This window comes from Porites lutea, chromosome 14 (genome assembly GCF_958299795.1).
Source record: "Porites lutea chromosome 14, jaPorLute2.1, whole genome shotgun sequence".
NCBI lineage: Eukaryota > Metazoa > Cnidaria > Anthozoa > Scleractinia > Poritidae > Porites > Porites lutea.
In genome coordinates, this window is record NC_133214.1 from 396,204 (window position 1) to 421,489 (window position 25,286).

Here is a 25,286-nt window from a genome sequence, read left to right on the forward strand (position 1 = left end):
TTATAATTGACTAGTTCTGTACTGACATGAGCCATTAATGAGCTCCTGGTACAGACTGCATAGTGAATACCATACCGGAAAGTTATCCTTTACCAGAATTTTTTCTTCAAACTGTTCTGAGGCAAGAGTCACTCAGTGGTTATAAAGTGTTCGGTTATTCCGTACCGGAAACGTCAATTGTTGTCCACGTATTTCTAGTAATAATGACGTTTTTCTTTTTCCTTGGCCAGATTTAGAGCTGAGCTTGAGTTAATCACTGCACTATGTTAATTATCCTTATCGCCAGTAATATTACTGGAGTGCATTGGTATTCTTTTCAAATTACTGCGTACTCAATTGAAACTCGTAACGTTTGTAGTCATTTGTTTGAGTAAAAGGGTGAAAAGATCAAAATACACCGGAAGCGGAGAGCATCAGTAAGTATGAACAAGTTAGCCTATGAACAGGCTCTCTGTTTGGGGAAAGGGTGAAAAAATCCCGAGTTCCCCTCCTCGACCGAAGGTCTGTTCACAGGCTACAAGTGCGCATGCAGTGTTTCATCATCATAACTGAAGGCGAAGTGCGTTAGTTATCTGGTAATGAAAGGGCGTAATCATTCGTTGAACGCATTGATTTCTCGTGATCAAATACAGTTCTGCTGTTCCAAAATGGATTCGATATGCCTTGTTCATTCCTATCCGTTTTCTGACCCTGGCTCCACCAGGAGTTGATTCTACAGTAACCAGAGTAGGTTCAAAGTGAGATCTTCTTTTTAACGAGAGCTATTTAACCTCAGGTTATCCTGCGTAGGTGGCCTAATCAGCTCAGTCTATTGTTTAGCTGGGTTCAATTTTTGTGAGAAACTAGTCACCACACTTCTCGTGGCTGTACGGCTAGCTAGAAGATATTTGTTGTCTCTGAACATTATGAGTACTTGTCTTTGGCTTTCTCTAATAAATCATGAAGGGTTCCTACGAAAATTTCTTGACAAAAAAGCAAGAAATTAAACGAAAAATTCCAACCTGCGTCTGCATAAACATAAACTCAGAGTTAGAGCGAACCCTGAATGTAATGATCCCTACGATCGCGCGAAATATTATAAAGAACAGCGACAATGTTGCTGCCCCTGAAAATATTTCTGGGGTGGCCACTAGGTTATAACTTGTTTCATTGTCCAGCCTTTGATAAAACGCAGGGTCGCGTGACAAAGCGCTTGTAAGCACGTTTATGTAGAGGAAGCAGTAAGGGGAAATACATTACATTGAGGAACTAAACCCTCCATCTAAACCTGCGTAACTGCTGCAGAAAAAGACCCCTAGCGCAATTACGACAACGGAGCTCTTTGAAAGTCATTTGGAACAGGTGAGGAGGTAAGGTTATTTCTCAAGTGATTATAAAATAGGTAACAAGATTTTGACACTTAAAGCAGAGCTTAGATTGTGCTGCTTTACAATATCCAGGGGTTAAAAGTCATCTTTAAAACGTAGCGGAAAGTGGCAGAGTCTAGCTAAGTATGGATTCGTCTGCAACGCAAGAGTTGCATTTGCCTTTCGGAATTTTATTGCGTTCAACTTAAAAACTATAAAATAGCTATTTATACGCGTACACTTCAGTTGAAAACCACGCGAAAAGTCTATAGTGACTTGTTTTCTTATGAAACAGGTGCAACAGTTTTAGGACCGTTTAGTACGTTTTGTCAGTTCACATCTGCTCAATCTAATTCCATTGGTAATACTTATGCTCTATAACTTGATAAGTTTCTAAACATAAAATGCGCCTCCAATTATTTGAACTTAATCGATGCTTCTTCCCCTATTATGAACATAAATACTTCATATTTTATTCTCTTGTTTTTATGGTAGCATTGCTACCCATTCGTTGGAGCTTCTCGGAAAATAAAATATAATCCGAAAAAAAAGTACAAACAGATAAATTTACACAATGTTATATGGGATCAAATTCGAGTAGCCGCCGGGCAGAAATCTAGAGGTTAGATGATCCGATCTTATGTTACTTTAATTATAATGCATAGTTTTCCCACACGTTTACGCGTACGACTGTAAAACTGCAGAGCTTTAACTCCTATAGTTATAAATAAAGACTGTCTGTCTGCCCGTTCAAGTCAAGGGTGGTGCCATTCAGGATTTGGCTGTTAAAAGAATAAGCGAGGTCAGAAGTTGTAGATACAGATGCAGGCAAGCGTCAACTGTCAGTTCATCTCGAAGAGTAAGTGCTGCAACCTTGCTGCAGCAAGGGTCTTGTTTATCTGAAGTATTTTGGTTATTTTGACTATTCAGTTTTTTTTTAAATTTAACGCCCTTAATAAAAAACAGTGAGAAACGCATTTTGTATGTCTTGTTAGTGATGTCCTTTATAATACTTTGCTACACTCGGAATTCCAACTGTAGTTTATATTGGCTCTCCTTTATTTGTTTGGACATCCGAAACTTTGAAAATCTACATAGTAATACTGTGGCAAATGGTGAAAAGAGAAAAAAAGTATTTCGAATCACTCTCTTCTATCGCCGAAATTCTCCAGTTCACTAGTTGTTGCAATTTCAGCGGTTTCTTGTGTAAAGCCGTGCGATTCCCTTGTTACCGAAGCGCAGATTTCTTTTGAGCATGTGTGTGAGTGTTAAATACATCAGCGTTCTGATTTCCAGTTTCCGGTGTCTAGAACAGTTCAGCAAGTTCCTACAAAAAGGTTGTTTTTTCCGCTTAGTTTTCCTGTCATTCCAGAGAAACGTTTGTGCGGGCCAAGTTTGATTAACTCCCAGACCTGTGAGCTAAGCATGAAATGAATGGCAAGGATTCGCTCTGCCTCGTTGCAACAAAGAAATTGATCTGGAAAAATGTATTAGAAAAATACAACACAATCTATCACAAAAAAGCGATCACTTAGAAATAAGGCGTACGGGAACGGGAAAACAGCTCTTTATCCAGTTTCAGGAAATCAGTTTCAAACATTAGTAGTACTTTGGATGAAAAAGAGGCTAATTCATGGTCATAATTATGTTAGTACACATGGCACGTGGCACGTGTGGGCCTGAGGTAAGCGAGTGACAAAGCGCACGAAATGTTGTTGTTGAGGTCGTTGCACGTGATGATAAAAAGAGTTCCTCACGTGCTCATAAAAAAAAAAAAACTGTAAAAGACTAATTGGTTTAACCGTAATAGAAAGTTGTGATGCGCCTTCAATAATTTAATGATATATTCCTAAGTCCTAGGCAGAATGCCTAAATCGTTTATAGTCAGAGGACTAAGGAAGTGGCCGGAGTAGAAAATATGCTCCCTAAATTTAAATATCAATTCTTCAAGAAGAAACTTCAAAACTTACATTTTTGCCCCATGTCGAGTCTGGGCTCACTACGAACACATTCAGCAGCAAAACTGCTTCTCCGTCCTGGATTCTCGGAAAATTAAGTGTTTCCGGGGCTATGTTCACTCGAATCTGTAATACAATCTGTAATTACAGATTTGTAATAAAAACTATTTTTTAAAAAGTCTACTGGAAAACTCACATGAATAAACGACAATAGTCTTTTATGTATAACAGCCCCAATTTCATGTGCTTGCAATTAAAGCCGTAAACATAGCCTAAGGAACTTTTCTCGTAGAAGCAATTTGCTCCTTGAACAAATATTATTGACATCCCAAACCCTAACCTACATAATTTGTTACGGCCAGTGTTTTGAGTGTTGCTTAAAGTCATGTTAAATCAATAGGAGTGCGTATGTGTGATCTAGTTTGACATTAATATTTTGCATAAAAATAGAAGTGCATTAATGTTAGCTTTCTAAAACTATGGGGTGTTGATTCCCGAATCTTCACATACCGGTTAAAACCGCCTTTAGGTAGCCTCCCTAACCTTGGCTTTAAAAATAAACGCCTTGTAAACAAAACTCCGTGACGTAGTGAATATACCAAAGACTGTGCACTCATTGGATGAGAGCTGTGGACCTTGCCGCCAAAGGAGGTAAACATTGATTCTAGAACTTCGAGAGATGCATTCATTTCTTCGATCTAAATATTTTTTCCTTCGAAATAGTTTGACTTTTGGAGAAACAAAGACTGTACCGATAAAAACTCTTGAAATTGCATGTAGAAAGAGATGCAAACTGTGTAAATGTCAGTGAAAAATACATTGTGTATATTTGTGCCAAAGGCAGGGTTCAGCGTGACGTCATAATCGCCTTTGCAATCTAAGGATTGCAGTAACAAATAATTTGTTTCGACTGTTTTAACAAAGTAACTTGGAAATAGAAAATGTTTTCCAGAATATCGAGAAGTTTGTGTTCTCAGGCTCCATGAATCAGCGATAATGTATCAGAAATTGCCCCGTGTTAACTCCGCGATGCAAATACCACGAATGCCTTGCAATATGGAACATTCAATAATTTGATCCGGAAACAATAGAACTGATTATGATAATTTATGAAAATTTATTCTACGCACGTTTCATGGTGTTGAAGTCACGGGAAATGAACCTCGTCGTTCATTAGAAACCATCACGCGAAGAAAGGATAAACGAGCCATAGAGCGATAAGAGTTTACTTTTACAAAAAGAAGCCATTTTGTAAGTGTGGACATACTTTCTTTATGTTAAAGATTTGTTTATATCGCCTGGCGAAGGAAAAAAGAAAAAGTTTGTTTTTCAACGATGGATGGGTGATTTTACAAATGAAAATCAATCTGCAACCTGCATTTAACATGGCGTCTGTGTGTCTTCTTCGCTCCATAGGAATCGCTGCAAATTGATTTCCAAAGGAACGGATTCCACGAGCAGTTTTAACTCGTCGTTATTGAATCCTTTAGCTCTACCAAGTGAAGAAGGTTTATTGTGCATTCCTCGGCAGGGCTTCGAGATTGTGCGGCAACTTTCCAAACGGGATACAAGAACGACTTCTAATCAGAGACACGACAAGGAGAAAGAGAAGTTATCAACATTTGGTAAAATGGCTTCCAAGACCCTCAGAAACAGGTACCAAACATTTCATTTTACACTTTAAGTGTTAATTTTCTAATTGTGTCTATTGAATGGTGCTTCTCAAGGGATTTAACCCGCCTTGAAAATCACCAAACAAAGGTTCGAGACACATTCGAGAGCGGAAGGATTATAACCCCCTTGTCACAGCTGACTTCTTTTGCCTTTTGCGCAATCCAAAATTCGAAAATAAAATCTAGTTTAGCGGCCATTTTCAGCCGCTCTAGGACATTTAATCGCACGCTTGTCGCATTGCTGGGTTCGTTCTGTCTTTGCAAAAGGTGTTTTTACCAATGGAGTCCTAAACCACATTATCCAAAGTCTTTCGTGACTTCAGCGTACGTAGCACCTAATTTACCTGTTTGATGCACAAGTTTCTCGACTAAACAGGAAAAAAAAGATAAATCGCAATATTATATTTAGCACTAAAGTACTGATTTAAAAATAATTGTAGGTTAAGCTTTGCTAACGAAAGATTTCTCAATGGGAGAAATGGAGTGCAAACGTTTTTGAAGAACATATGCCTCAGTAGAGTAGTTGCATCAGCGACTTAAGGATTAATGGCGAGCATGAAAAGATCTCCGTGATCGAGCTACTGGCTAGAAACTGTTAATTATTCCTAACCTCTTTAAATGGCTTAGATATAGAGTACATACCAGTCGTACAATATGTACTGTTTTTGAGGCCTTTAGTTAGAGTTATCTTTCATTATTGCATGAAGGCAAATGACACTTAACATCAAGCTTTACTAGAAATATTCGTTTGATTTTCACAAGAATACTTCTAGCTGTTCTGAAAAAAAGGTTAAAAAGTCTTTTCCAACGTGTGAAAGTGGTTCTTGAAGCACAAATGTTATGCGCAAGAATAACAAATCTTGAAAACGCGAAATAAAGCATTTGATCCTTTTGTAAGGTTATCCTTTTATTGTAATATTATCTGGAATGCCGTGTTGCTTTCACAAAGATCCATTTCATACATTTTGAAAAGCTTCTGTTGAACTGCTGAATGTCATACACTGATTGTATGGTTATGCAAGCAGCCCTTTTGTCATCATTTTTTGCAAAACCGTGTTTACATATACAAAAGGAAATTTGTCTCCTCTTGCTGTATTTTTTTTTCTAATATAATGATGTGTAATAATGCACATTTGAAAGGGGGATTCAACCTCACTTCTGTAAAATATGTAAACTGATCTTGTCAGCCCTGGAAAGTGACAATAAATTACTTTTTATGACATCATGCAAACAAAGTTGATCCGTTTTTTGACCATTTTTTTTTTCAATTAATTTTTGGTGAATTTTTAGAGCAAATGATAAAAATATCAGTGTTCTTTTTACCAATGAAGCCGCTTAATGTTCAGTCCTTAGTGCAAGGTGCTGCACAGAATTGTCCTCCATTAATAACTGATTTAGAGTGCCACAAACTGTGAGTAAACAATAGCCGCAATTTTAGCAAATAATTTGTTGTCAGTAATTTTAACATGTTATTTGTGGTTACAACATCCAATTTTATTTCCTTACTTGTCTCAATTATTGTTTTTTGCAAAAAATGTCATGAAAGTAGTATGTTTTTTTTCTTGTGTTCTTATTTTGTCAACTGAATTTTTTGATGCTTTTTCAATTTTTAAGTAACTATTCAAAATTGATATGCCCAAAATTTTACTGAAATGTTGAATTATTCAACAATTATTCATGATAAATACCAGGTGTAATCATAAAAAAAATATGACTGCTATTTAAAGGACTACTTTTTGTGTCAGTATCTGTATCTAAAGGATAAAAAACAGCATAGTCAAAGTGCATTTGCTGATTTACATCATTGTTTTGTACTTTGAATATTTTGCATTTTTGCATGACTATTTCAGGGGTGCCCACTTGGAAATAATGCAGATCTTGGGGCCTTTAATGTGAAATGTTTAGTGCTGGCATTGAAGGCACGTCATTTTTTCCACAACAGATTTTTTATTTTAAGAATTTCTGGATAAATAGTCATTTTTTGTTGATGGTCAGTTATTTACTGCAGTTTACTACTGGAGTTTTCTAGAAGGAGAATTATGAACCATGAGACCATAAAATGATATGCCATTTGGAAAGTACTGCTTCAATTGTAGCTTTAGTTGCAACTTTCAGTAGCTTTCCGAGAAGCTAGTAGAACAGTGGTTGTTGTGAGAGAGCACTTCAAAAAACAAACTAAGACAGAGAAAGTTTCAGTTGGTGTAAGATTGATTGATCAAGTCTGGTTAAGGAAGGAAAGGTGAGAAGATTTTATGCCTTCAATGAGCAAACCTGAAAATCTTTTGGTTTTGAAAATTTCAGACAATTAGATGAGATATTGAGCATGTAACAGCAACTTGTACTGGGAAGCTATACCAGCCACTGCTGGATGCATTAACGTTAATACTTTTGAGATTTCACCGATAAAAGCATTAGTATATTGATCACTGGCTGGTAGCTGTACAGTCATTAGTACTGTCACCAAAAAGCTCTTAGTCATACTTGTGTTATATAACATGAATATTGTAATGTAATATAACATCCAAATCGCTTGTGTGTAAATATTTATATATAAAATGACAAACTAAATGACAGTTGTGGAGGAAATGTTTGTTATGAATAGTAATGGTTACTGAACAATGATGATAGGAGGTGAACTCTATAATTCTATTGGAAAGACAAAGCTAGGGTTGTCTGTCAAAGCTGACAGAATCTCAAGTGTGAGCATTTTCATGTTAATAAGTATTTATTGTTATTCAAAGAAAATGGCTCTTCTGCTGCTGACATTCATTACATTATTTTATTCTTGTGGTAAAAATCTGCCCGTATTTAATCATTGAATGTTAGAAGGGTACTTTTGAGGGAATTTTTTTGGGTAAAAAAAAAGCCTTTTTTGTATTTTTGGTTAAGTTGTTGTACAGATTACAAGTGTGTTAGCTTATCAAAACCAGAATATCCAGCTGAATAGTAGCAGAACTTTACTACTGCTACTACTACTGCTACATAATAGGACTGACTGAGGTCCAATTCAGTCTTTTACAGACTGTGAAAGTTCTGTTACTAATTAATCATACCAAACAAGGTTTAAGATAATAATGTGTAACAATTTCAATTTTTAATGAAAAGACAAGAACTTCTGAGAGTTTTTTGGCAAAAGAACTCATTCAAGACCAATTGATCTATATATTGTAGGATGCACAATGGTGCGAACTGTCCAATCACTAAGGCATGATATGTGCTGTACTATTGCACTGTCCTACCCATGCTAAAATAGCAGGGTTGCCAATAACCAATCAGATTGGAGAATTCTGTTATTGTTATGATTATATAATTTTATAACATTTGAGGTGTGGTCTAGTGATTAACATTCAGACTTCTAGGATATGTCAGGCCGTGCAGATTCAATCCTTTCTTTTATGTTATTTCATTAGAAAAGAAACTTTGTTCTCATTAATCTTTCTCCCCCAAGGTCTATAAATGAGTGCCTATGATATATTTCTAGGGGGTAACCCTGCGAAAGACTAGCTTCCCATGTGGGGGTGGGGAGGGTGGGTAGTGATTCTTGTAGGTGCTTCATGGTATTGAAGTGGGATAAACCAGTCATATGGGCCTCACTGGCTTTAGGTATGCCTTTACCTTACCCTCTTCTCTTGGTAATATTTTAATTAAGATTCTCATAGTCTTTGATCTGAGCTGAGCAACTTCTATAAACTGTACATTAGTAGTAGAATGTAGTTCTTTTCATAGTGTAAGAGCTAATCAGGTTTCCTTAATTAACTTCATTGACAGTGAATTTCAAAAGAAGAGACGATCACGAGATGCTGCGAGATCAAGAAGAGGACAACAAAATGATGAGTTTGTTGAGCTGGCCAATCAGCTTCCGTTACCACCTGGCTTGTCATCTCAGCTTGACAGGCTCTGCATCATGCGACTTGTTAACAGCTACATTAAAGTAAAAAACCTTCTTCACTCATATGTCTCAGAAGGTGAGAGGTTTTCCTGGCTTAATGTTACACTTGATTCTTGGTACTTCCAGAGTTATTAACAAAAGCATTAATTGGAACAATTTTGCAGTTGTATTATTGTCTCTGAACATAATCCTCTGGGTAGAGCAATAAGATTCACGTTTTAGCATGGCAGTGTTCTAGCAGTGCACGGCGACCCCTGGGGATTAACAGTTGCCTTTAGGTAACAAGGAAACTTAATCTTTCCAGAAAAAGTATAAGACAACCTAGACTTACTTTATGGCTTTAGGGCTTTTGCAGTTCTTACACCATTTCTTTTGATACATTGGATCCCTGTGGCAGTATTTGTTTTTTTAGTATTATTACAGCTGTAGATAAAGAGTCTGAGATTAGTCTGCCATTTAGCTATAGATAAAGAGTCTGAGATTAGTCTGCTATTTATCAATCTAAAAAGGGTTAAGATAACATGAAATTCTTTAGTTTTGAATTCAATTGCCTTCAAGAGATAACACTGTAAAAAAAATTAATGAATAATATTTTTATTATAAACACTCATAGTAAAATTGCCAATTAATCTTTGTTATGTTTTCAGACATGAAGAAGATTGTTTCTTTCAATGTGGCTGACAGTCCACAATATGAGAAATCTGCACTTCAGGTTAGCTGGACTTAATACTTGTTAATGTGCAATTTCTTGTTAATGTATTTGTATTTCATTGTTGCTCAGGTATTTTCAAAATCAAGCAGCAAATCTTGAGAATTTAGAAACCAATCTTCGACAAAGAGGAATTACAATTCAAAGAAATGTTTCTGCCAAAAAATACAGTTGTTCTGTACAGCCTGGGTGGGGAATTAAATTGGAATAGGGTGGAGATTTTCGGAGTAAATTAAACCAGGATTTTCATGGCAAACTGCCACTGATTGCAGTCTGGTAATAATGAAGGGTTTTAAGGCTTAAAGCTGTTTGTTGTTCTTTATTTTAGGCGCTAGATGGCTTTGTTTTTGTTGTCACTCCTGATGGTCAGTGCATTTATGTATCTGATAACATCACTCATTACATGGGACTCTCTCAGGTAAACACCTACTTTTGAAATGATTTTTAAGCTTTTTATGTTTTGATCCCCAAGTTAGAAGAATGTGTTATGTCACAGTCTTTGTAACACTTTGTTTACCCTAGAGCTCTTTAAAAGTGAAAGGCTTTGAAACACGCTTTAAATAGCTGAAACTATGACAGCATTATTGCCCTTTAAGTCCTTCTTGATCAAGGAACCCCCAGTGTTAGAAACGTTTAAGAAGAAAGAGAGAAAAATCAAGTAGACATCAGTAGATAAGTTGTGGAGGTAGGTTTGGAAGTGGGTGGGGGGTTATCCACCCTCCTTCAGGGGTGAAATAAGCATACTTAGCAAGGAAGAAAAGTTTGAAAATTATTGTGTGCAAAATGTTCATCCATAAATGGTCTGAGCCCAATTTTATTTTCAAACAGATTGAGGTGACTGGAAACAGTTTCTACAAATACATCCACCCATGTGATCATGAAGAACTAGCCAATCAGCTCGGAGGACAGATTCCACTTGAAGACATGGAAATTTTTGATGGATTGTTTTGCTCAGATTCAGTTTTCATGATGAGCAATCACTTGAAAGGAGGATCAAAGAACGTCCTTCATCAGAGTCCTCATAAGTCATTCTTCCTGCGCATGAAAAGCACTTTGACAAGCAGGGGGAAAAGTGTCAACCTTAGAGCATCCACTTATAGGGTAAATATGAAATCCAGATTTACAACATGTAGTTCTTTCCTTTAAGTATTCTGAGTTCAGGATCGTGACCCTGTTGATAAACAGTAATGCCTTCCCTGTGGTACTGTATACATGTGTATATTAGTACTTTATGTAGGGTACTCAGAAGTTAAAGTCTTATATATCAGAAATCACAAGATATTTCTGTGGCAGTAGATTATTTTTTGTAATTACAGTGGACAGTTAGAATCCTCCAGAATAAAATAATGTTAAGTACTGCATTTTTTATTTTTTTAAAGGTTGTTCATTGTACTGGTTGCATGAAGATGACACTCAGAGTATCTGAATCAGGAGAGGAGGAACAAGTTCCATTGTTCATGGTAGCCATTGGTGTTCCTCTTATGTTTTCATCAACATTTGAGGTTCCACTGGATAGAGCAACCTTCACCAGTCGTCACAACCTTGACATGAATTTCCTGTCCTGCGATGAAAGGTTTGTTGTTGCCATATTATATTATCATATTATATTATTATCATGCCTTACTTTGGTTCCATATTTTTCTGCTAATATAAACTATTTATATATGTACTAGTGTTACGCTTTTGTTTCTGTTATTGAGTAAAAGATGAAATAAAAAAAATTCGTAAAAAATTATGAAATTTTGTATCTGATAGAGAGCAGCTGTACTGCTTTTACCTTTGGTGGATGGTCTGTAAATACTTCAATACATTTGGATGTCATTTCTCTAGCATCAAATAAAGGGGTGGAAAGTAGCTCTTAGTAATGTCTGAGTAACTGCTAAGGTTCCCTGACATTAAATTGCCTCATGTTTGCTTGCTAGGCAAGGGAAAAATATCATATAAGAATGAAACTCAGTTGGGACTTTTTTTCTATGCACCCTGTCATTTAAGATAACGACATTGAAATATCATTTTATTTAAGACCTTACTTATAAACTTATAAATTAGTACCTTAAGAAGGGGGTATTAAAGAGGAGGCTAAGAGGATTTTCAATAAGATATTAAAAAGTATGATATTATTGTTCTGTTAATAGTGTTGCCAGCCTGTTGGGATTCAATCCTGCAGAGATTGTTGGCAAGTCTTGGTACCATTTCCAACATGCCTGTGACTTGGACTCTACCCTGACCTGTCACAAAACATGTAAGTTAAAAAACCTTGAGGTCATTACAGCCAACTCTTTTCTTCTGAAGAAAGTTTAGACCACTTCTGTACATTTTATCTATCCATAAAAATAATTATTGACTCTTGAGCAGAAAAGGGTAAAACCCTATAATCTTAAAGTTCAACAGTAGGTTTTCTACTTTTATTTCAAGTGTTAATGTCCTTTATTTTACGTTTTTTTTTTTACAGTGTTGACCAAGGGACAGTCAGTAAGCAAGTATTACCGGTTCCTGGTGCGCACTGGAGGCTGGGTGTGGTTACAAACAAAGGCCAATATAGTGTATGACAGCAAGACTTGCCAGCCGCAGTTTGTACTCTGCACAAACTACATCATCTCGTACGTGTTGCCTACTTTTGTGTATAACTTGACTTGTTTTCTTAAACTTTGTATGTAACCAGCACTGCTTAAAAAGTACATTTTCTTCAATATTTAACATTTTTTGCTGAATGAATCCTCGTTGGATTAAGAAGTTAGAAAACTGTGACCGAGAACAGCATGAAAAGTGGGATGACTTTGAGTGAATATGCATAGTGGTTTTCTTACACAAGCTCAAGAGAGGGAACAATGTAGTACCGTTGTATTCCTTTTTTCATGGACAAGAGTCAGTATTGATTTAAATATGATCCTGCTTGGTACAAAAACTCTCTTTAACATTCTTTTTGTGGGGATTTTGTAGGAGGGCAGACCAACCGCAGCACATCCTCTCCACTGAACAAGTAAACCCTGTTCCAGCTCCTCTGGGACTGGACTTGGTAGTGAAGAAGGAACAACCCCAAAAACATGGAACAAGGAGAAAGCATTCTATTGTTCTGGAAGAACGAACCAAGGTACTGAAGGCTGCAGCACATGAGCAGCGAGATGTTGTAGCTAAACAGGAGGTGGACTTGAGCAGCTGTTGTGTGAAGAAAGCTCCCACAAGGATTGCAAAGAAAACGTGTAAATGTTTGGAAGATGTTGATTGTGAACACATGAATTTCCAGGTGAGAAGATGTGAAGTTTAATATTATAGTTATAATCATCAATAAAAACAGTAATATTTTTATTCATAACAATAAAACAAAGCTAAAAAGAGGATTTTAAATATGGATTATTAGGATTCAATGTTCTTGTTGTGGTCAAAGTAACTGGTGCTTAAAGCTGGTAAATTACCGCCTTTTCCCAAACAGTGTTATAACAAGGTTATTTGTCACCCTAAGTTTTGAATCAGGACAAAATCCCATGGAACCTCTTTTGCAGAACTTTAGACATACAAGTGAATAAGGATATTTTAAGATTAAAACTGTACTTTGTTTCTTTTTACCTGCTAGAACCTTTATCCAACATAATAATATGTTTTTTTTTTGGCTCTATAGGATTGCCTACCAGTAGCATGGGACACCAATGATGACCTCATTGAACAACAGGAGAAGTACGAACAGATGCTACGTACTCACTATGGTAACAAGCCTGGTACCCCTCCAGGAAGTAGTGGTGGAGAAAACAGAACGCCATTTATTCCGTCACCAAGTGCCGACCAGAACATCAGTTCTGATAAAGACAAGGATGATGATGAGGTGGAAAACTACGATGAACGAGCGCCATTCATCCCACTCACAATTGACTCGGAACTGGATTGTGATGATGAACTACTAGTTGAAATACCATTCATTGATTCACCCATGACGCCATCACCCTCATCCTGGCTTCTTAATGCAGATGAGAGTATTCCATCCCCAGGTAGTGCATCCACATTTTTGCCACCAATTTTATCGAGCAAAGCTATCAGACCAACAAGCCTTTCTGCATCATCTTCACCAGAGACTGCACGAAAAGGAGTTCCCACAGCTGTGAAGAAAAATAGTTATGTCACAAATGAAATTCCATCAAAAGGAAAAGCTTGTTTCCCCTACGTTTCGTCATGGGATGCTGAGGTGAATGCACCTGTTCAGCACTGTGGACTCCTGCAGGGTGATGAACTTATTAGAGCTCTTGAGTGTGGAAATTTCCTGTGAACTGCACACTTAAAACAGGAATGTTTCAGTGGGTGATTTCATTGACACCAGTAGTGGTGATTGGACTTTATAACAAAGTTGCAGTTGTCTTGAAGACATTGTAGATAGGTTCATTGTTTACTTGCACTTAGTCATAAAATGACTAGAAAAATTTAGTCATAAACTGACTATAATCTTGTCAGGGAGGACCTAAGAGGGGCCCTGTTGCATTGTATAATAATTTCCATACCTATATACCATACTTACCGTTTAGTTTTGAAGTCAGTCTGGAACGAGTTTTCTTCAGTTGTCAATGTTAACATAGTTTATGGTGTTAAATTGTTTGCAGTAAAAACTCATGTACCAGAACCTATATTTTCCGAGGTTATCCTCATAAGACTTTTTTTTGTATTTTGTTTCTTGTCTATTGAGATTCAAGGCTCCTTATGCCAAACTTTAGAAAAGGTGCTTGCTGCTGGTTCAAACATGTTCCAGGTGTCCTTCTAAGTTAAGAGAAACTTAATATTATGTCTAAAAGTAAATCCTACTAAATATGAGGCTACATCACCATTTACATTTTTCAAGTTTTCCAAATAGAACCTTTTTGGTGGAACTCGCTCTCATTTACATAGGGTTTTGCCTACAGTTTCTTAATCACAAGGTTCTCATAGGTGGGTTTTTACTGCATTGTTGATTTGCATGGAGATGCATTTCAATGTTTAACATTTACAGCTATATCCCAATGTCAAAGGTTTTAAATTCTTCTTTGTTATCTCCATTCTTTCAACGTACAGTACAAATACATGTATCAAGAGAATCCAGCTGTTGATTCATGATTCACAATACAACGAGGAGAAGATTGGTTTGATCCCTGTTGAGATTGAAATAGGGTCAGGCACTTGTTTGTTATTAATATTAAAATCCAGCAAAAGCAGTCAAGTACAACAGACAAAGAGGGGACCTAGCAAAGGTTCATGACAAAGAACATTAACTTTCCATGTTTTTAAGGTTGATTGGAAGTTTTTTCTTAGTATGACTTTAAATCAGTATTTCAAACAGTATTTCATTAAACAGTGGAACCTCCTATGGACAACCGCTCCAAAAATGTGACAATTTGCTAGTCACCTTGCAGAAATTTCGTACAAATTATATTAATTTTGTAGATTTGACTGGGAATAAAAATTGGGAGTGTTTTGGGTAATTGGTGGCTAAATAGAAGTGACTCTACCTTGTGATGTGTCATTGTGTAGTCATCAAAATTAATACTTGTAGGTAGTAATGACAAAAGTTTTGCATCTGGTTTTATGTAAAATTATTTTTTGTCATTTCATGGGTATGTGTAAGGGAGTTAAATTTATTTGGTTGTTGTAGGATCATGCTGACATGAGAACATTTATTTTTTAGCTTTTAATAACTGTAAGAGAGTGTTAATGTGCACAAAATATGCTATTTTTACTCTGTGCTCTTTATCTTGAGAATAGGAAGTTCTACTGCCATAAAACAGGTTTTCTGTTAGTTTATCAGTAGGCTTATCTTCTCTTTGTGTTTTTTTTTTTTCAAAAGTTAGTCTTGATTACTCTTAAGAGTTACCATTATAAAGCATTTTTTACAAACATACACCACACAGTTGCTTTTATCCTGAAAAAAAAATATTATTACCGCCATGCGCTATAAACAGAAGTATATTTGACTCGTATTTAACCTCATACAGATTTGTTTTGTAAGGATGTTCTGTTCCATGGCTGTTTAGTATACACCTATTTTGTTATAATCGTGTTCCTCTAGGGCTTTTTATTAAGATTTCACTTTGATAACAGAAAATTACATTAATGGTCTACTAGCAGTTAATACTATTAATTGAGGTTTTAGCTTTTACTATGTGTTGTAATAACATAATGCCCAACCGTATAATTCAGTGTTCACATTATAAGGTTATGTTGTATTTGAATGTACTCAAAGTGATATTAAATACATCAGTGATAAATTCTGCTATCTTACTGGGTATAATAAAATATATTTAAGCCTACAGTGCTAGTTTACCCATTACCCTGTTTTTTTTAATTATTTCACCAGTGGAAAGTAGGTAAAAGTGAAGAGGAGCTCCCCTAAAAGTCTGTCGGCCGACAGTATACCAACAGTTTACCGACACTGAAAAAAAAAAAGTGTTGTCGTCACTCGACGCTTACTATGCATTCTCTTAGAATCAGTCTCATCAAGTCTCCCAAGAATTGAGTAGGGGTAGGTAAATTTGATTCTCTTTGTAATGGCGACGAACGATTTTGATTCCCTCCTCCTGGGGGATGTCAGTGCAGAGAGAACACACGTCTAATGTAGCTAAAATTCTTCATCGTAACCGGTAAACGACAGTCGACTGTTGGCCAACAGTTTTTTCGGGGAGCTGTTCTTCACTTTTTCTGGAAAGTACAGCACATGTGGTTTAAGTTATAGGAATTGCCTATGTGTGTAGTAGCCACTACATGAATGATTTGTGTGTTAGTTAACTTTGAATACACTAAGGCTCTTAATTCAAATTCAGAACCCAGTTCTCAATTTAAGAGATATCATGTCATGCGTGAAGGGCCTGCAAAAGGAGAACTTTATCTTTAGGCTTTCTTCACTTGTAACTTGAAAAGGAAAGCTTGCTCTCACGCAACCCAAACTCTTCCAAAAACCTTGTGAGCTAATTTTTACCCAAGAGTTATGGCTTATGTTTTCACCTAGAAGGTGCTTGTTTTGTACCAAAGGTTTGTTATTGCCATTTCTAAGAGCTAAAACCTGGACATTCCTCCAAACAAAAACCACAAAGAGAGTAGACTTGAATTGGATTGACTTTGCTTTTCCATCTGCTATACTCTGACCCATTTCTTCAGGTAAAAAATTTATTTTCCTATGTTCACTAATAATATTATTGTTTAAAGGTACGGTGCATTAATGGTGCCAGTTTCCCCTCTCTTGCAGCCAGTGGCCTCTAAACAATAATTATTAATTTCGCATTGGAAATGCTAAAACTTCAATAAATGCTGCAGCATTCAAACCGGTTAATAGGGCAGTCAAACTATTCCTTTAAAGAAATGTCTCTTCCAAGCTTCCTCTCTCTTTCTCTAAGATCTCTTAAGATGGGGATGTCCTTTAACTTTTGTGGTGTGATTCTTGACCATTGTATTCCAGTTGGCCTCAGCTGTCTTTCCACTTTACATTGGATTACTCTTGTTGGTGTTATGATGTAATCCACCTGTAAACAGCAGGAAAAGAACAATGTGTGACCAAATGCCACTAGCTAGCCTGGTACTGTTATTTTGAATTTTCATTCTTAAACACTGCTTTGCACCATAATGATGAGGACAGGCCCTCGTGCTTTATGCTGACAGGTGCCTGCTTAATGTCACAAGGATATTGCTGTTTAAGGTTAATTCTGTACTGAATGCGTGACATATCCCCTTCAAGTGCAGATTCATTATTGGCCCTGATGTTGTTGTGTACATGTGCCAGGGTTGTTCAAAATCATCTAACCTCTGCTTAAATGTAATTTATTGAGGGATTAAAGGATCATTCGTTTTTCATGTTACCTTAGCTTGGTGATTTGACTTTCATACATTTTTTTTTCACATCCTTGTTGCAAAGTGGCAAACTACTTTGTCAGTTAGTAGTCTCCAACAGAGTTATTCAATCCTAAAAACCCTGAAGAAAATATTCTTCAATTATTCCAATGACTTTCCCCAGCTTCCCCATCTCAATTTTGAACATACCCTCTAATTTGTGTCCTAAGATTCCCTCATGAAGAGAGCCATGGCCATAGTTGGGTAGGAAAAGTGCCATAGACATTACTGCTGTGTGTGTTTAATCAAAATTTCCTACCAGACATTTTAAGGAAATGCATCTCACTTTCCTTGTGTCTTGCCTCTATGAAATGGATCCCAAAGCATGAAAATTGCTAAATTGCTAAATTTTACATCCTGTTCATATTTTCCAAATCTTTCTCCCCTCTTCCTCTTGATCTACAGCAGATGCCAGAAGCCTTTATGTAACCCCATTCCCACGGTCATTTATGGAGACTTGTGAGGGAGTTCTCCCTCAGCTTATGATCTAATGGACATCAGTTGATAAATTTTGATTTACCATCAAATCATGATCATCTGTCAGCTCATCTGGAATATCCACTATTTGACAATCATGGACAGTTGTAATAACAACAGTGTGATGATTGACAGCTCCCATGGTAACCATCATTGCATATTCCATATCAGCATATCCTTCACCTTTACCAATGCGATACCCTGTAAGTTGGAACAGAAAAGCTAAGGGATAGTTGACTGTTTAAGTTACAAGAGTGACCAACATCAATTTTCTCCAAACAATATTTATACGTTATCAAGATGAAAGCTTATGAGAATTAATAAAATAAAATACAATAAAATACAATGCAATACTTTATTCAAGAGATAAAAACTAAAATTACAAAATATCTCTTGAAAGGGGAAATCTAGAGGTTAGTCCTATGTAAAAGATTCCCCAAAATAAAAGATGACAAGGTAAAATCTAGAATCTAAACTATTATATACAGAGAGAAATACCCAAAACCTAAAAACTAGAACATCATTTGCATATCATAATTTTGAAACTATTTACCGTTGTATTAATCAGTATTCATATAAATCCTTAATGTGCTGCAAAATAAAATCAGTGACCCAGCGTGTAAAACATCTTTAGGCAAGTTATTCTACGCATTAACGATCCGTACAAAGAAAGAATATTTGTGGCAGTGGTCAAATGGTCAAATGCAATGATCAAATGAATTATAAAAATAGTTAATGCTTTGATCTTTTATCATATTCCCTGAACTTATCCTTTAAGATAATGCATGGAGATCAGTTCTTAGAATATTGTATTTGGATATGGGCTTAATTAAAGGGTTTAGAAAACAAAAAAGAGAAACATAATGGGAAAAAGCATTTAGGGATTGTCTATTACATAGAAAGAATGGAAAATATGAGAGTAGAGTTGAACTTCTTCATTCCTGCCTCAAAAATGTTTCATTCTTTTGCATATATTGGTCAAATCAAAATAAATCCATTGACGAAGCTCATTTGGTCAAGATAGCTAGACATGTTTGCATGTTTTTTTAGAAGGGGTAAAGACTTTTCCTTACTCCTCGGGGTAGAATAATCCCCTAAATTTCTCATGGGGCCTGACTGGTTCTAGACAAGACACCTCTGTTCTGAAGAAAATATGCTATCTTCACTTGACTGTGAAAAAAAAATTACTTAATGTGTCAGGGAGAAATCTTGAATGGTGCTCCTGGAGTGTCAGGGAGAGAAAACCATACCCTGTCATTTGGCACATCCCCATATAGCCCATAATGGGAGTACCCCCGGCAGAGTACTCTCCCTGGAGCACCCTGGCGGAGTACCCCCTTTCAGGTCCCTATTTTTCCTCATAAAGTAAGCAGTTTTCATACGCGCTAGTGTATTTTCCCTGCAAAATATAGGAAGCTAATAATTAGAAAAAATGAAAGCTAGTCTACATATTATTATGGTCTAGCTTTCATTTTTTCCTGCCCAAAATACAAATTGTCAAATGAATTTCTAGCCATGATCTAAGACTGTAACTCCCTTCTTTCCATCAGACCATTTGAGAGTGACACTACATCTGAGTTATTTTGCATGGCCAGCAATGCTTCCACATGCATGCATGCATGCACAATAATTCTTAGAAAGAGCTATAACTGTCTGCGAACAGTACTTTACCTTTTGTTGACACTGCAACAGACCCTATAACAATAAGATCAATGTTGACTTTATGATCCAGACCAACAGGAGTACTATGGTTTGTAATACCCTCTTTAGTTGCACACTTCTTAAGTGTGGCAGTGTTACCATCAAAAGGTGGAATAATGCGATTGAACAAACCATTTTTTAATCTTGGCGTAGGAACCAATAAGACTTTATTTTCCTCTAATGCCTTGTATCTCACAAATTCTTGCGGTTTATCTGGGTTAACCTTCACAGTTTTAGCATTTTTGAATGTTTCCATAGCAACAACCTTTTCTCCAGCTGCGTTTGCACCCTCAAAATTCGGGATTCGGTGGTGAACAGGTCGAGGATAGTTGGCAAGATCGTTCCTTTCAATATGATCCCATATACGCTGACGAATGGCAGCTTTTGTTGTTGTATTTGCTGCCTTATCGTTCATTTTGAATAACAAAAATAATAAAGAAACACTTTCTATGGCTAGAAATGAAGTTTTTTTCTTCAAAATTTTAGAGGAGCGGCGCCATATTGCGGATGTGAAAAGTACAAAAGAAGAAGTACTGGGTTCCAGCGCTTGGTCGTGCCTAGGTCTCCGCGGGGCTGAGCTGGGTTCAAAGTTTAATGAAATCAATGCGTTTCAAGGAAGCTGACCCCGAATTTTTTTTAACAGTTCACCATTTTCACACATAGTAAACATTGTAAAATACTCAGTTACACCTGAACATCTGTACTTATACTCCTCCCATTCTATAAAATTGCTATAAAAATTATCAAATGAGAAGTTCTGTATTTGACGGATTATCAAACTGTAAGTAAATAATTAAAACGAAGCATCGAAAAAAGCAAAACAAGACCTATCTCAAATGTGTTCAGGCGGTTTCAGTTTGACCCCTTCGTGAGTGAAAAAAAAAAAAAAAAAAGACAGAAAAGGCCTTTGGGGGCCGAAAGGTTTTCTGGACTTGAAAACAGGCTCTCGTGTTTGGGTTTTGTACTGGCTATGGTGCGAGGAGTTTTCACCTGGAAAGGTATTTTGGGTGTCTCGGGATAAACACAGGAGACAATTATAGACAGACATTAAGAGCTTTAGCAAAGGCGTTTTTGAGCGACGTCCGTCAACAGGAAGTAAGACCTTTTTTGTTTTGACCCGACAATTTGGGCAAAACCAGAAGTGCAAAGAGTATACCACATGCGTCGCTTAAAAACGCCTTTGCTTATCTAGGCTTCCATGTGTCGGCCGGCGAAGCTATGATCATGGAAAAAAGTCCCCTTGCTGTTCTCGGATAGAAACGCCGGTTACTAACCCACCAGGTTTAGCATGAAAAATTTTCAACTCTCTTTCGAAACCAACTTTTTTCGAATCTCCGAAGAAAAACCGAGCAAGAACTGTCCGAACTGTGGCAATATTGTCACCTAGTTTAGTGCCTAAAAATTGTTTCTCGAATTTTGAGATATGTCCAGCTTAAAATTGATATTTAACTGAGAAATTTGGCTTTGAACAATTTTCCATCTCCTTGCTGTTTCTGATCTTCTTCGTATTTGTCATATAACGCATTTCTTGACCTGTCAGGTGATCAAACTTCGAGGTAAAAAAAAATTGATATGAGACTTAAATCAAGTAGATTTTGGGACAAATTTTTAACGCGGCAGGGCCTTCAATTAATCTGATTAATTGGGAAATGAAATGCAATTGAGTTTTTAACTTGACTGATAAAGACGTAACGTGAAAAAAGCAACCTTGTATTGCACCTATTTCTTGGTTCATTTTTTAAATATCAATAGCATGATTTCACTGATCATTCCCTCTTTTATCTCAAAGAGGAATTCCCATATCTCTCAATTATTTCTTTAAAAGCCCAAAATCTGAAGAAGATAACGCCAGTCCGTAAAATCAGTTATCTCTCATCGCAAGATCAGTTATTACTGGATATGGCAAAACTTCTCGTCTGATAGACCGCGGCAGTGTGAGGGACAAGTCACCAAAGGGAAAAAATATCTTTTTAAAAAAAATGGAAAACACTAACTTTGACCTATCTAAATCAAGTCATAGTAATTATGATCAGACTAAAACGCAGTAAATTTCAAAACAGATCTAATTATTTTTCGTGTTAACGTTCTTTATTACTTGAGTGGACCTTTTTTAAATCGATGTTTTTTGCTAATTTAAATTAAATAAACTTTTAAAGCCGACTAACAATTTATATCAGGATAATTTCTCTCGGTTCCTGACTGAGAACTAACGCCCCGTAACAATGAATTAACCTGTCAGCCAAAACAAAATTATCGATAAATACTGATCACAATGGATTGAGGAAAGATTTTTTGCGGAACACCTGTCTCGCATAAAACGTTCCGGATACGCGCAACCGATCAGCATCGACAAGGCGAACGAATAAACCCTTTAAACACCTCTAAAACCGGCAAGTTTATAGAATCACTAGTAAATGCATTATCTGTGTTTCGTAAAAAATTACTCCCAGAGATCGACGGAATTATGTAGGAACATTAAATATGATAACTGATTTAAACGCAAGCCATTAAGCGGAAGTGTTGTTTTCTTCTAGCGTTGTTTGTTTATTAGTAATTTTACTGTTCAAGATACAAAACTTTACCCTAGAACATTGTTTTATCTAGAGTTGAAGTCCTTAGCGATAATTTAACACGAAGATGTGGTAGTCGTTAAGGTTTCCTCGCTTTTGAAAATGTTTGTCGCTTTAACTGTTTTTCCGCCAAGCTTTTCTTGATTGCTGTGAAAGTGAACTCTCTTTTTCCTGCGTCGCTTTATCTGTCTAAATATGATGCTCAAACGGGGATTTCGTAACGCGTATATCAGCGGATTAACACATGAAGACGCGAAGGCGAGACATACGATTAATACTTTTGCCTTCGTCATTTTGCGGCCAGCTGGTTCAGCCTGTCGATGTAACGAGATGTATAACGACACTACACAAATTGGCAACCAGCAACAAAGGTGAAGAACCGATATAAAAAATATAGTGCGCGCAGTTTTAAGTTCCGCGAAAAAGCGAATCGTTCGCTGATTGCCAACACCTAAAGGTCGTATGCTGTGAGAACCTCTTCCAAGCGTCCTGGACATTTTTAAGAATAATGAAACCATTAAGGCCGTCGGAAATAAAAGGCAAATGATCACATAGATTATGTTGAAAATCCTTAATGTTTCTTTGCCTCGATAGCTGAATAAAGGAAAACAAAAAAGTGCATAAGAAACATTTAGAGCTGTTGAACATTGATCCTTAGCTGGTTTTTCTCCTAATACAGCCCACACAACAGCAAAACCAAGGGCCCATAAAGATGCAATAAATATAACCGTCCCCGTTGTTTTTGCAGAAATTTTTTTACTGCCTGAATGTTTTACCACGTAGTACCGTTCAATGGTCATAAGTGTGAGAGCAAGGTTCGAAAGTGCGGCGAACCACTCGAAGAAAAATCCAATAAAAACGCAGATCCATTGATTGGACAAAAGGGATCCATTGCTCAGTGACACGGCTCTTAGATACGGTGGTATTGAAAACAATGCAAAGAGGAACTGAACTACTGCAGTATTCACAAAATAAGCGTTGGTCACCGTGTGTAATTGATAGTGTCGTGAAACTATTATACAGACAGCACTATTACCCAAAACACTCAAAATCAAGATGACGAGCAAGAAAGCGTTCACGGCCCTCTCCGAGATTTCTTGCGGCACATCGTCGCATAGTGAAGTGTTTGTGTCCAATGCGACCATCACTGAGCTGTTAATCTCCGTAATAAAGCGAGCCACGCTAAAATGTTGAGAAATGCTTTTGAAGGTGAAGAATATAATACGAGTGGATTCGCGTTTTGAAGCCACCAAAAGAGGATACTCAAAAATGACACTGAAGACTTTGACTTCGCCGGGAGGCGTTCAGCTACAACAGTCTTGCGTCGTGAACAGGTTCATGTACGGTGTGATTTACGCGATGCGGGTAAAAATAGTGCTTTAAAATTTATATTAATCGAAGGAAGTTAGCTAGCTTGGGTGTTTTTTGTAAATTCAAAGCACGATGCACAAAAAATAAGGAGGCAAAATTTGAATATTGAGCTGTCAATGAATAATAAAAAGTGACGTCAAAAATGGAAAAAAAAAACATTAGAAAATTATTGGTGGATAAACATACGCAGCTCGCATGTGTACTTTTTCATTGAAAAAGGATTTTATTATAATGTGAACAGATGTTAGCAAACAGGAAACTGTCAGGCGAAAACTAATTACACCTAATACCTTTAAAAAGCTCTTAAAAATATACATATGGCGAAATAAAAAGTAAAATCAGAACCCCTTTCGAATTTTCTTGCTTAACCAATTTAACTTAGACCAATTAACCATATAAAGACAAGAGGTTATAGAAATGTGGATGCAAAATTTTCCCACGCTGAAAATTGATTTTGTATTAACAATATTTCATAAATTATTTACTGAATTTTAATTTCGCCTTTTCCTTTCTTCTCTTTGAAATTCAAAAGGGACATATGGCTAAATGCAGCCTCTTTTGGCCTTTGAAGTTTCCCACCATGCAAATTTGGTTCTCTTAATGTTTGCTTGGATGATTACTCACTATACTGTTTATGAAAACGAATGCTTCGGCGTATATCTTTTGGCGTATATGGTAAAAAAAACTGAAGGCCTATAGATAAAAGAATCGTAGATAAAAAACAAATAAATAAATGAATGAAAATCATATTTTCCACCTCCTATGTAAGCAATTGTGTTTCCCTGTTTTGTGATATTTATTAAGGTTGCCAGGGAGTGTTATCATGGCCAAAGCAGCGATTTAACTGCTTCCCAGTTCCCGAGCTGTTCGTTTTTGCGGGCAAGCGGGACCGAAGGGAGACACGGGAAGGGGAGAAACCCGCTCGTGCCTCCTCGTGCCTCCTCGTGCTCGTCCGAGGAAACAAGCGACATTTCACGACGCCACTACTGGTTTCCCCGCGCGAAATGACCTTTGAGAAACGAGCGCAATACTGATGACGTGTCACTACGCAGATCTGGGTAGTGCTTCTGACTGGCAACGTTTTTGTTAGTCTGACTGGTTGAAGCAAATTTACCATGCGGCTTGACCAAAAAAAAAATCTTTCTTCCGTTTCTTTGAGTGTCAATGCATTTAGCACGAAAGCACTAATTGGGGACACTATTTTTACGTCTCCTACTGGAGACGAGACCGCCATTTTACGTGGTCATCCAAGCCACGCGAAGGTCCAGCCATTTGCAGAGCAAAGGCAGTACCTTCATTTCTCAGTTATTTTAAGACCCTGAGTATTGATCCGGTCCCGGGAATCGAACTCGCGACCTCCTGCTCTGCCGTCAAGCGCTCTACCGACTGAGCTAGTCCTGCCGCGGTTGATCAATCAGAAGTACTACCCAGATCTCGGCAGTTCACCAGTATTGAATTCTCAGACGTCATTTCACGGGAAAACCAGTGGTAGCTTCGTGAATTTTGGCTGTTTTTCTAGGCTACGCGCTCGTTCCTTGGAACGGATGATTGGTACCATCTAACTTGTCACTGTTTTGTTTTTACATTCCTTTGTTTGTTTGTTTTTTTTTTTCCGCCACAGACGGGACTCGCGATAGCCTGCAAACCACAGACGTATTTCCGGTCGTCGCTTCTCTCCCTGCGAAAAAATAATTTTTCGGACGGAGAGAAGCGACGACCGGAAATACGTCTCCGGTTCGCAGGCTAGACTCGCCACGGAGCG

At 37.1% G+C, this 25,286-nt stretch overlaps 3 protein-coding genes across 6 annotated transcripts; 1 reads left to right on the forward strand and 2 right to left on the reverse strand.

Moving 5' to 3' along the window:
- The first annotated feature begins 1,214 nt into the window (after positions 1–1,214).
- On the forward strand, positions 1,215–15,793 carry LOC140924409 (hypoxia-inducible factor 1-alpha-like). 4 transcript variants are annotated; one of them, XM_073374441.1, is made up of 11 exons: positions 1,215–1,341; positions 4,721–4,960; positions 8,746–8,942; positions 9,514–9,578; positions 9,904–9,993; positions 10,404–10,676; positions 10,955–11,148; positions 11,711–11,817; positions 12,028–12,175; positions 12,516–12,819; positions 13,192–15,793. In XM_073374441.1, exons 2-11 carry the CDS (start codon positions 4,935–4,937, stop codon positions 13,828–13,830), a joined length of 2,043 nt encoding a protein of 680 aa, XP_073230542.1. In that variant the 5' UTR covers positions 1,215–1,341; positions 4,721–4,934; the 3' UTR covers positions 13,831–15,793. The 4 variants fall into 4 exon arrangements, with proteins under 4 accessions (XP_073230542.1, XP_073230544.1, XP_073230543.1 ...); XM_073374443.1 differs by having other exon boundaries at positions 1,331–1,349; XM_073374440.1 differs by lacking the exon at positions 1,215–1,341 and adding an exon at positions 4,209–4,555.
- LOC140924411 (methenyltetrahydrofolate synthase domain-containing protein-like) lies at positions 15,235–20,084 on the reverse strand. Its single transcript, XM_073374444.1, has 3 exons — positions 19,554–20,084; positions 17,926–18,083; positions 15,235–17,041 (listed from the first exon to the last, which is right to left on the reverse strand). Exons 1-3 carry the CDS (start codon positions 19,996–19,998, stop codon positions 16,865–16,867), a joined length of 780 nt encoding a protein of 259 aa, XP_073230545.1. The 5' UTR covers positions 19,999–20,084; the 3' UTR covers positions 15,235–16,864.
- Positions 20,085–21,731: 1,647 nt separating this feature from the next.
- LOC140924575 (G-protein coupled receptor 135-like) lies at positions 21,732–23,616 on the reverse strand. The gene has a single exon (XM_073374595.1). It carries the CDS (start codon positions 23,296–23,298, stop codon positions 22,210–22,212), a length of 1,089 nt encoding a protein of 362 aa, XP_073230696.1. The 5' UTR covers positions 23,299–23,616; the 3' UTR covers positions 21,732–22,209.
- Positions 23,617–25,286: the final 1,670 nt, after the last annotated feature.

Coding starts and splice junctions, on each gene's coding strand:
- LOC140924409 (XM_073374441.1), top strand. CDS start 4,935: ATGGCTTCCAAGACCCTCAGAAACAG. Junction 9,579..9,903: donor ATGAGAAATCTGCACTTCAG/GTTAGCTGGACT, acceptor TCTTTATTTTAG/GCGCTAGATGGCTTTGTTTT. Junction 12,176..12,515: donor TGCACAAACTACATCATCTC/GTACGTGTTGCC, acceptor GGGATTTTGTAG/GAGGGCAGACCAACCGCAGC.
- LOC140924575 (XM_073374595.1), bottom strand. CDS start 23,298: ATGGTCGCATTGGACACAAACACTTCACTATGCGACGATGTGCCGCAA.
- LOC140924411 (XM_073374444.1), bottom strand. CDS start 19,998: ATGAACGATAAGGCAGCAAATACAACAACAAAAGCTGCCATTCGTCAG. Junction 18,084..19,553: donor TGTTGCAGTGTCAACAAAAG/GTAAAGTACTGT, acceptor TCCAACTTACAG/GGTATCGCATTGGTAAAGGT. Junction 17,042..17,925: donor CAGATGATCATGATTTGATG/GTAAATCAAAAT, acceptor TGCTGTTTACAG/GTGGATTACATCATAACACC.